This window comes from Micropterus dolomieu, linkage group LG01, assembly GCF_021292245.1.
Source record: "Micropterus dolomieu isolate WLL.071019.BEF.003 ecotype Adirondacks linkage group LG01, ASM2129224v1, whole genome shotgun sequence".
Classification (NCBI taxonomy): Eukaryota; Metazoa; Chordata; class Actinopteri; order Centrarchiformes; family Centrarchidae; genus Micropterus; species Micropterus dolomieu.
In genome coordinates this window covers 47,052,476-47,064,274 of record NC_060150.1, presented here as the reverse complement: position 1 = coordinate 47,064,274, position 11,799 = coordinate 47,052,476, and the positions used below count along the sequence as shown (strand labels likewise).

The following is an 11,799-nucleotide window of genomic DNA, read 5'->3' as shown; positions in this document are numbered from 1 at the left end:
TTGCAGATACTTGTCAGTATTTTAGTATTATTGTATTTTCTGATCACCTTACTTTTTATATATTTCTATTTATGTTCATGTGTACTGTAAGCACCAGTTTATACCAAGGCAAATTCCTTGTATGTAAAAATCTACCTGGCAATAAACCCGATTCTGATACATGAAAAAAAAATTTAAATGATTATCAAAATACTTGCCAGTTACTTTTCTTTCACTTGATTAATGAACTAATCATTTCAGCTGTACTTGTATAAATTACTGAGTAGTTTCATTTATAACAAAACTTACCATTTTATAAGTTCTTTATGTTTTACTATCTTGTAGAATTTTTAAAGTAACTAAAACAGTCAGATTAATGGCAAAAAGTACAATATTTCCCTTTGAGATGTAATGAAGTAGAAGGTGGCATGAACAGAAATGACCCAAGTAAAGAACTCTAGCACAGTCTTGAGGTACTTGTAATTTACTTGAGTATTTTGGTTTTATGCTACAAAATACTTCTCCACTACATATCTCAGGAAAATCTAGTACTTTTTACTGCAGGCATGTGAATACATACAAGGATACGGGAAGTTCTGCACATCAGAATATCACCACTGCTGGACAGGGACAGGACGGCAGCAAGAACTGCCCGAGTTACACTAGGAGCGCACAATCCCTCCATAAGTGCTCAGACTGTCAGGCTGAGAGAGGCTGGACTGAGGGCTTGTAGGCCTTTTGTAAGGCAAGTCCATAACAGACATCATTGGCAACCTATGGACACGAACCCACCTTCGCTGGAGCAGACAGGACTGGAAAAAGTTGCTTTTGACTGACGCGATTTTGACTCACCAGCGGTGATGGTCGGACTAATGCTGTAAATTAACTCCGTCATGTGGTACCCTTGATGGCCAGGGCCAGGCAAAGTTCAATATCTCTTCCCAGAAGGCAGCAGGGTGAACCGGCTATGGCTGGGTGGGTACGGTCCTTTACACTGTAAAAATTATCTAGGTGGTTCAACTTAAAAAATGAAGTTCAATTGCTGCCTTAAAAATGTGAGTAAACTCAACTTTAAGAAAAGCTTTGTTTCAACTCATGATGTTACGTTATACAATTTGTTTAATTAATGATCATTTATTGTTTGAACTTAATACTGTGAGTTAAAACAACTATATATATTACATTGTCCATTCAAGGAAACTTACTTTCTCTTGTCAAACAAACATACAATTCTACACCCTTTCAACTCACATTTTTAAGTTCAGATAACTAAATATAAGACATTTCAAGTTAGTTTAACTTGGAAATGCAAGTTGACCTGCTGCCTGGAAAATGGAAAGTTTGTTTCAACTCATAAATTCAAGTTCATAAAGTTGATATAACTACAGTGTTCTAGTTGTCTCAATGTTTTTTTTTAGTTAAATTAACTTTTTATAAGTTTGAGTTATTCTAACTCATATTTTCAAGTTAAAGCAAGTTATCCAAATTAATACTACTATCCACTTCAAGTTAAGGAATTTAAATTTGTTCAATATACATCTAAAGGGCCTTGAAGACAGACCACAACATCAGCACCACTGTGCTATTATATTATCTTCAATGACTTGCAACAGGGCAGATTGTTGGTGCCCCTGTGCAGGCCACAGTCAAAGTTCAAAATAGCAGTAGATGTCACTTCCTTTCTGAAAGGGCCTTAAGGCCGTTGTCAGGAACCCTTTCCACCGGTGGCACTAGTCTTGTTTACCATAGATATTCTTTAGATATTCTATATAGTCTATATTTCGGTTGGAATTTGAATATATGACTTATCTGCAGTGTATAAATAGCTAATGAGCAGGCGTGAGCAAGAACACCACTATCTCTATCTATATCTGTTAAACAAATAAAAATTTCTGTATCTGTACTCAGAATGGGCGTGGCTTAATATATAAGTGGGCAATTAACTCAACATTTACATTTATTCATTCATTTTATCCAAAGCGACTTACAATTGGAGCAACAGCCTCAGAATTGATCTGCAGAGCAATGTTTTTGGTCACAATAGTAATTGATTTTTTGTTTAAAGTTTCCTATATTTATAGTTTATAACAAAACAGATGTTGACACATTTTACTCTGATAATACTCATAAAAAGTATCTGTACCGGATGCTCGTTTCGACCGAGTACTCGCTAAACCCTAATAATTAGTTGATTATGTATATGTTTTCTCAAACTCAAAAGATGCAGCACTTAGGCAATTTATTTTCTCTTTCTCCAATCCTCGCACTCTCGCCTTTTTTTTCAACTGATAACTTATATACGTAAGTTCAATCAACAAGACAAAAGTGTCAAATAGTGTCAACACAATTAATTAATGCAAGTTTAACTTTCTAACTCATACAGTTGAGTTCAAACTCCAAAACTTGTCAGAGCCATTTGAGTTAAAAAGAAGTAGTAAGTTGACATAACTAAATGGGTCTATGATTTTTTTCAGTGTAGTATCCTTTGGGCTCTGCGTAGGCACCTCACCTCACCTCGATATCATGCTCTGGAGATGGGTACCAATGATAATTTATGCAGCTGGAGGCTACCCCAGATACTGACTAATCCTTTTGATTTTGACCTCCCTTTGTTCAGGGACACCTCTTTCAATTTAAAAAAACTTTTAAAATATTGCAGAACAAAAAGAAAATGCGAATTAGGCACATTTCCATCAGCTGGTTTGGAGCGACTGAACCAGGCTACGCAAAGTGTAGTTATGTCAGAAGTTGTTACTCATGGCTGTAATAAACAAGAAGAGGTTACAAACCAGAAACAAAACCAGTCGCATGGACCTAAAGACCATGGATCTGAGAAAAATAGAGAGAGGTCTTCAGGCAAGTTGCTACCAGCCATGCTTCTGTGCTTTATGGAGATATCCTGAGAAACGGAGTGTCCCACCTGCGGGCCATCAGGTCCTGGCGGCAGCTTTCGGCATGTGCATGTGATACACCGTTTGAAAGCTAAAATCCTCGTGATTCGACCAATGCAAACCATTTCGAGATACAATCACCACAGCGGGTACAATCAGCGCCTCTGTCAGACCAGCCAGTACAATCAAAATTGATGCGACTCACCTATGAAGCCTCATTATAATCCGCCGATTGATTACATTCCAACAAAAATGGTCTTGTTAAGTTCTCAAAGGTCCAGACGATCCAATCCACTAAAAACATTTAGTCCAAAACACATTATTTCATCAATAAATCCCCAGGGACTGCTGCTGCATCGTTTCATATTTTCCAGCAGACGTGGCCAGGGGCGCCGTAGAGGGGGGAAAAGTTAGGACAATTCCAAGGGGCCCTGACTGACAGGGGCCCCAAAAAATAGGTTAAAACTAATATGAAACAATATTATATTATACAAACTATCATCACTGAGTATATATATATATATATATATATATATATATATATATATATTTCAAATATAATAATACAATGAATGATCTCTTTGTTTTTGGCAATAAAAGTTAAATATCCACACAGACAGACCCACCCCTGTATCTGCATGAAATGGTTAGCAGTTGCAGTTAAACTTCCAAGTAGCCCAACGTGACTTGATTTCTCTGCAGCAGCTGGTTGTTGCATCTTGTAGTTACTCTGGTTCATTATAGAGTCAAACATTTGCTTCTTCCAGACTTTGTCCCTCTTCATATGTTCCTTCAGGTGTTTGATCTTTCTGCAAACAACTGAACAGAATTCATTGGTGAAAAACATCAAAGTGAAACAAACTTTCATTTATGCATCTTCAGTATAAAGAACAAAATAAATCCATGCAGCAAACACAAAGCCTTCATTTCATTTGGGTAGATTTTCTTTTTTGTCTTCAGACTGCTGAGCCAGAATTTATTTTTTTCTATTATTTGTACATGAAGTTACACTCTGCTTGTGTCTTATTTTAGCAGAGACAGCAGTTCCTTTAAACTTAAAATATTTATTTTAGTAATTATTGATTAATTAGATGAATTACAGCTTGTCATGAAGTGCAAAATTATATAAATGTGAACTAATTGTAAAAGAACTCTTCTGTATTCATTGTATTCAATGTACTTACCATAAGAAGGTTTTATAGCTCCATGTCTGTTCTTCTTCCTCTCTCTGTCCAACACACATCATCATCAGTACAAACAGCATACACAATAATAATTATCAGGTGAAGGCAGAATGTGTTTTCTTACCTTTTTATTTTTGTAGTAAAGCACAACAAGGCCTGCTGCTAGAACTGCAACCAAAATGGCTCCAACCATCAAACCTACATTAAGACGTGTGACACCAGTTTGACTCCCTGAAACAGAAAAAGATTCAGTTTATTGAACTTTCTACTAACCAAACTTCCACGAGTGGATTGACTGATAATTCCTGTAGCATCAACATGTGAGGTTGCAGTCTGTTAATAATGCTAATATGTTCATATTGCCAGGTGGGAATCACACCTTCAGTGTTAGTTTGAAGAACCTCTGGAGAGTTTTAGACTTTGTTCACTTTTCCATCTCAGCAGATATGTTTTCTCTACTTAGGATGATCATCCTGATGTTTAAGGCAATCATAAATTCAGTTACCCTACCTACCACCACCATAGCAAGCACCCAATCACCCAAACCACCACCTAGCATAACCCTAACGACTGCATAGCAACCGCCACCCAGGAAGTGAGCTTACCTTCCTCTATTCTCAGAGGTGTGTTGTTTATGTATGCTTGTCATAACCAGCATTGCAGAGTTCCCAGGTGTCCATCCTCTCTTGTTTCAAAGACAAGTCTTTAGCGTGAGTAATTTTCTGATCAGACATCTGACGAATAAGGTGTGTTATTATTAATATCATAACACAGCAGTGACGTGGAAATTAGACAAATGTTAGGTTGTTTTTATTACTATTCTAATGTGCTTTGAGGTTGATTTCAAAAGGGTGATAACCTATTAAATTATTAATTATGACAAGGTTTTGAAATTTATTTGGATAAATTTGATATTAATCATGTACAAATTTTTTTAATTTAGCATAATCAATAAAGTAGTCGTCAGATTTATTGATTTTATAAATAATTGTTAGGTGCAGCCCTGCTGTACAGTATGCTGTGAGAAACCGGCTAGGCCAAAATTGAATCCCTCACTTGCACATATGATGCATGCGTTCCATTTGTCCAAGAGTTTCAAGTCGGAAATTTCAACAGGAACTTAATTTTACCACTTAAGTCAGATTTCTGACTCGGAAAGTCGGGAGAACCTCACCAACCTCAAAATCCAGCTCCAGGAATCAACAGTAGTGAAAGCTGTAGTAACTTACTGTTTAATGCACATATGTCTTATTTCCACCAATGTGTCCCTGAGAAAGACACTTAACCCCTCGTTGCTCCAGAGGCGTGTGACCTCTGACATATATACCAATTGTGAGTCACTTTGGATAAAAGCGTCAGCTAAATGAATAATTATGAAATATTGGGGAGACTAAACAACCACTACACAAACGCATGGCTCAACACAGAAGGGCCAACTCCTCAGGTCAAGACTCTGCAGTCTACTTACATCTGAAGGACAGAGGACACTCGTTTGAGGACCACCAGGTGCACATTTTAGACAGAGAAGATGGATGGTTTGAAAGAGGTGTCAAGGAAGCATCTACACCAGGGTCGAGAAGCCGTCATTGAACAGGGGAGGGGGTCTACGCCACCACTTATCCCCCACTTACAATGCTGTCCTTTCATCACTTCCCAGGAAACTCAACAAACGTAACCTATTGGCCTCAGGTGAAGATACCAACGATGGTCGTTCAGTCTTGGCCACAGGTAGTCTTAACGACTGTAACGACTGTCGTCACAGCAACAAGGAACACTAACGAACCAGCGGTATCGATGACCCGGGCCAACGACCCCACTGAGGTTAAATAGCTGAGTTTCCCTGCCAGTCAGTCAGAACTGAAGAAGTCCTTTGGTAAGGGACGAAACGTCTTCCAGTATCTTCAACCAAGTCCAGTTGCCCTTGACTTTAACCTTCGTTGGATAACTATGAAACGCATTTAAAGTAAAACAGGAACCAGAGCACACGACACAGAGACAGGAAGTTAAACCAAAAACAACATCAGCAAAATCCAAAACATCAAGAAACCCGAAACTGTGACAGAAACTCAGGCAGGTGGCCTGGAGGCTGAACAGAACAACACACAGGTTTGGAGGGTGAACTGATCCAGAACTGAGAGACGTCCAGGAAACTGGCAGTGAAGGCAAAACCTCTCTGGAGGCTTGCAATGAACCCCTCTGGGAGCTGGCTTCAACGAGGCTGAGCATGAGGCCAGTGACATAACTGAAGACCTAGAGCGGGGTCTGAAGGCTGGACAGTGGGACCAGAGACCTGCAGCAGAACTGAAGGCTGGTGACCACCTGAAGCAGATGCGCTGATGGAGCCAGGGGCTCAGAATCCTGCAGTAGCTCTGGGACGCGGGTCTGCTGCAGTTCTGGTTCTGAAGCTTGCTATAAATCCGCAGGGAATGGCATGATTGTACCTCTGTAAAGTCAGGAACTGCAGTTCTGACTCTAGAGATTGCAGCAATGCGGGAGGCAGCAATTCAGCAGGGAAGTGAAGCTGCTGCTGCCATACTCAACAGAGTCAGATGTTTGCAGCAGCTCAGCAGTTGCTTAAGCTCAAAATGATTCGAAGATACATCTCAGTAGGGACAGGAAGCTGCTGCAGTTTTATGGCTGGAGACCGCTGTATTTCAACAGTGAAAGGAAATGGCAGCAGTTCAACTGAGTCAAGGGGTTGCTGTACTCTAGAAGCTGGAATAGGGTTGCAACTAACTATTTTGATAGTCGATTGATTGATTGATTTTTATTTAGAAGGGACCATGTGCAATTAATAACATAAATGTAAACATTTGATGCATTACACCAGAGTTAGCCTTAGGCTTATTTACATCTGCAGTCCCCAAATACAAATAAATACAAATACATACAATATAAATATCAACATTATTCAAAAATACACGACATATCAAACATAAAACATCAGACATTGTTTAAGAGCATATATCATGTACTTAATGCCCTTCACTGGCGCACACACACACACACACCACAATCACAACATACAATGGTACGCCAACACCCAACCCCTTCTCAACCCTTACGTCAACCCTACAATAAGAAGGTGAATGTGAGTGAAGGAAAAAATTTATTACCCACTGACAAAATAGTGGGTGCATTGTTGTGAAAGTTTTAGATGTTTTTTTAAGTTATCTTTAAAGGCCCCAAACAGGTCACAAGTTTTTATATCATCTGAAATTGTGTTCCATTGTTTCACAGCTTTGATAGAAAATGCTGCCTGCCCACATGCTGAATAGCGAAAGGGTACAGTGCAGCTATATACGGAAACTATTCTAGTTGTCCTCACAGAACCACGATAACAGACAAACTCACGCAAACAGGTGGGGGCCAGACCTTTTAAGATTTTATAAACTGTGCATAAATTTGAGAATATTCTAAAATTTTCAAAAGTTAGTAGATTGTACTTATGTAGTATGTACATTTCTGCTGCAGCAACAGAAAGTTCCACTGAAATCACATCCTGATAAGCAGCTGATCTGCTGTTTAGTGACGGAGCAGCTTTCACGCCAGTACTGCAACACCCCGGGACAAACTGACACTGTATACAAAGAAAGGAATAACGTCATGCATTACATTTGCCGAATTTACAAGAGGGGGTCAGTAATAACAATTTTTGTATTAGACAGCATTTCACAACATTTATATAGTTTCCCCAAACTCAACGACTCACACAACTCCGTGATTTTTTAAAGGGAGTTTGGGGCGGATTAGCCGCTGCCTCACGCACAGACAGGAGAACTGTTTTCTCTTCTTTAGAAAGTATGAAATTGTCGAGTGTTGTCTAATCTTGCACATTCTGCAGCAACACGTTCTCCAGCTGGGAACGTCGCCATGAGCGATGCATCGTTTATGATCGTAAAGTCAGGGCACATCTGGAATGTGAACGCAGCCGTCGTGTATCATAATTATGTGCTACTCTCAGCGCCATTACTGTAACAACCAACTGTATAGAAAACGTTTCAGCTCATAACGTCAAGTAACGCGGCTTTAACGTGAAGCTGGCTCGCTAACTAGCTTAACCAGACGAGTCGTCATCATCCACAGAGACACGACGTTACACGCCTCCTCTTCAGATGCTCCGGTGTTTCCAGGAGAGCTCAGCTTTGCTGCAGTTCACGACCTTTCTGGCTGTGTGAAGAGTGAAATGCTGCCACACTCTGGAGGTTTGATGTTGTGAAGGTTTTACTGCAGCTCTGATGTTATTTTAGTTTACTGTTCACATCACTGTCCACTATTAAGCTGACGGTGTCGCTACGGCCCGATGACGTCATGAACGAATCGATTATTAAATTTGTTGGCAACAAATTTAATAATCGATTTTTGTCGACTACGTCGATTAGTTGTTGCACCCCTAAGCTGGAACCTTGGGAAAGTTCACTATCCGGGATTTATTCAGGCCCAGGTAGCAGTAGACTCAAAACCCCGAGCTACTGATAGCTAGAAGGCCAACAGTCAACCATCTGGAGTGATGGCTGCTGGCTGCTAGCTGGTTTGGGATGAAGGCAGGCTGCTGGCTAGCTTATTGCCTACAGGACAGAGTTAATGCAGGTATCCATGGCAAAAAGACACTTTCCACCTTAAAGCAGCTACATCCAGGGACATCGCTGGTTCTGTCCTTCAAACAGCTGTAAACAGTTTAAAAAACTGCGGCTCTTCATCCTCTCAGATGTCCTTGGTTGCTAGACCATCTAATAATATCCACTGGGTCCAATTTGCCATGTTCTCAATCTGTCAGGGTCATCAATGATGCTGACATAAGAAACGGATTTGGGGCCCAGATGCAGACACTTACAAGGCAGAGGTATAGTTAGCGGGACTTTATTACACAAACGGGTGAAAGTTATGAAGATGAGGTTGGCAGACCAAAAACAAAGCAGGGCAAATACATACAGAAACATTATATTTACTCATCAAACTGACACTTTCATCCAAAGCAACTTACAATTGCTATACACCACAAACTTCGCTAAACATCTGAGATTAAGTCAACATAATATGATGTTCTGAAAGTGGTAGTTCTGAGCAGGATATTTTTATTATAATTAAAGAATATGACAAGAATATGTAGTTTGATGTGCTATTATTTGGATTTGGTAAGCCTACATCCTACTCTTTATTTCCTTCATAAATACAGAAACAGGTGGGGGGAGGTCACATTAAACTAGAAATAAAATATGTCAAAACTGTTGGTATCGGTAATACCGGCCTGGGTTTTACTTGTAGTTGGATCGTATAGGAATTAAGTGGTATCGCACATCACTAGTAACAGGCAATGTTCTGTCTGCCCCTCCCACCTCCACACAAAAACACTTTACTTCACTCAGGCACGCTGGGAGGCATGCTATGCTGAGTTAGCTCATTGCAATATGGCTACCGAGGAAGAAAGTGAGAGTCCAGTGAAGCTGACCAAAGCCTGCACGGGTTCCATGTAGGCCCAAAAATTACATCACAACCCTGCGACATGCCGTCACACATGATAGATGTAACTGTATTGCAGGGCTGTCCCGACTATTGATTTACAGTCGAATCAGAATTGTGAAGTATTTCCTACAGACGACTGATGTGGCAGCTGTTTGGTTCAGCGGTCGACATGCGAACAATCACGTTCTCAGGTTCAGGCAGACACACCTGTGAAGGTTAGGGTGAGGGTTAGGGGCTATGGGGGGCGGCTTTCAATGCCTTAAAGAATAAAATAGTTAGCTAGCTAACGCTACGAACCTTATATTGCTAATGCTACTACTTTTTATAAAAAAAACAAATCAATCTTGTTTCACACAGGAACCAAACGCTGGTCTCCCAAGCTAATTTGCAATCCATTCACTCAACCCTTCAATCTTAAGAAGCTGCAGTCTCATTAGATACTGTAACTTACACTGTACATCTACAGCTAAACTGAGACTAATTGTTAACCCTTTCCTCTCTGCTCTGCTCGCATGCCATTCACCTGCTCTTGTGCCGGGATTTGCATGCACATCTCGGTTCCTAGGGGGTCGATTCCAAGTACTGTTGAAAAACAATATAATATTCTTTGTGTGGTGCGTCAATAGTGATTAATGACTGAGGATCCTCGTTCTTTAAACTGCATCTTAAAAGTAATATTTTTTGCTCATTTAGACTTGATCTTACCTTCTATCCTCAGCAGGGTGTTGGTTATGTTTGTCTCCTCGTCATCGCTGAGTTCACAGGTGTATATCCCCTCCTGTTTCAAAGACAAGTCTTGTAGTGTGAGGCTGCCTGACTCAGACACACCCTTCACCTGCTGCCTCCACTCCTCTGAGACTGTGTAGGGGACGCTGGTCCTGGTCCGGTTCAGGATGATCCGACTGCGGTTGAATCTCCAGACGAGGCTGAAGTTCAGAAGGGAAGTGTTTGAGGCAGAGCAGGGGATTGTTGTGTCAGAGCTCGAACCATCGAGAGAAGCTGGAATAATACAACACAAAACAAATACAATCAAACACCTGTGAATCAAATGATGTAGAAACACAAACTGTCAGATAAGAGAGGCTGTGAGGTATTTGTCTGCTAAATAAGGTTTTGTGTTTGTCCCGTTTCTATGTTTGTTTGTTAGTTTGCAGAATATCTGAAAACCTAGTGAACAAAAGGTTCTTACAGTAGTTTGTTGTTGTGTTGTTGCAGGAATCTTTCATATCAGTGCAGACACCAACCTGGTTTATTGGTTTAGTTGACAGATTAGACGTAATACTCACTCAGTTCCCTCAAAGTGGCTCTCCTCCTGTTCCTGCGAGTGCTGACGGTGCAGCTGTAGACCAGATCAGTAACCCTGTCTGAAAGTATCAGAGAGCTGTTGATGTTGTAGAGCTGCTGTTCAGTCTGCTGGACTCTGGTTGTGTTCTTGAAGGTCACGTTGGACGGAGGTCTGGTGGACCAGGTGAGTTCAGGCTCAGGGTAGATCCCCTCTGAGCTGCAGGTGATCCTGTTTTCTTCCTGCTCCATGTCGACTTTATGGACCGGAGCTGCAAAAACAGAGATCTTGATGGTATGTACCGATGAATTTACTAATAATTTAGGTCAAATATTTACTATTAATTCACAAATTTGACAGCACATATACATTAGGCTGGCCGTTTCAGTAGACTCCTTGGCCTCCACGACTGGCTCCAGTCCGCCTGCAGGGCTCACCGTGTGTGTTATGTGGATAATTTTAATATTTTCTGGCAAAGAATGTCTCTTTTTAAGACAGACGGACTTCACCCAAACAAACGGGGCTCAGAAATGTTAGCTGCTCACATACAGCATGTGGTGCGGTCCACACATGACTTACGTGAATGACTAATCATTCATGCAGCACACCTGGACGCACCACCGCTCACTGAACAGATCTCTGCCTCACTGCCACAAACAACTGTCTGCACCTGCTGGCATGTAAAGCCGTCTGCTCCCAGCGCTGTTCCACAGACTTCTATTCCTGTCATCATCACGCATAGACCAGTAAACCGAAATGTGCACATCCCACACAGAAATATTAGTAATCTCTTAAGGATTAGGACAACTGCATCAACTCCAGTTACTCATGCCGCCTCACCAAGCTCCGTATGTGTTCTCGCATCTTTAATGAACAAAGTGTTTCAAAGTTTTGCGCATTCTTTCAGAGCCAAAGCCAACACCTGTCTGATTCCAACACCAACAATCTGGTCGATCACTTCAATCATATCTGCTTGTCGTCACTAAATATTACTGCTCCT

At 40.8% G+C, this 11,799-nt stretch overlaps 1 protein-coding gene across 1 annotated transcript in view; it reads right to left on the bottom strand.

Moving 5' to 3' along the window:
* Window positions 1-3,455: 3,455 nt before the first annotated feature.
* The window catches only part of LOC123968285 (CD276 antigen-like), a 25,454-nt gene continuing 17,110 nt past the window's right edge, over window positions 3,456-11,799 (bottom strand). The window contains exons 3-7 of the mRNA XM_046044945.1: window positions 10,804-11,070; window positions 10,223-10,516; window positions 4,179-4,285; window positions 4,055-4,098; window positions 3,456-3,689 (exon numbers count right to left, since the gene is read on the bottom strand). Of these exons, the coding sequence (XP_045900901.1) occupies window positions 3,617-3,689; window positions 4,055-4,098; window positions 4,179-4,285; window positions 10,223-10,516; window positions 10,804-11,070 (785 nt within the window). The 3' untranslated portion in view covers window positions 3,456-3,616. The remainder of the gene's footprint in view (window positions 3,690-4,054; window positions 4,099-4,178; window positions 4,286-10,222; window positions 10,517-10,803; window positions 11,071-11,799) is intronic.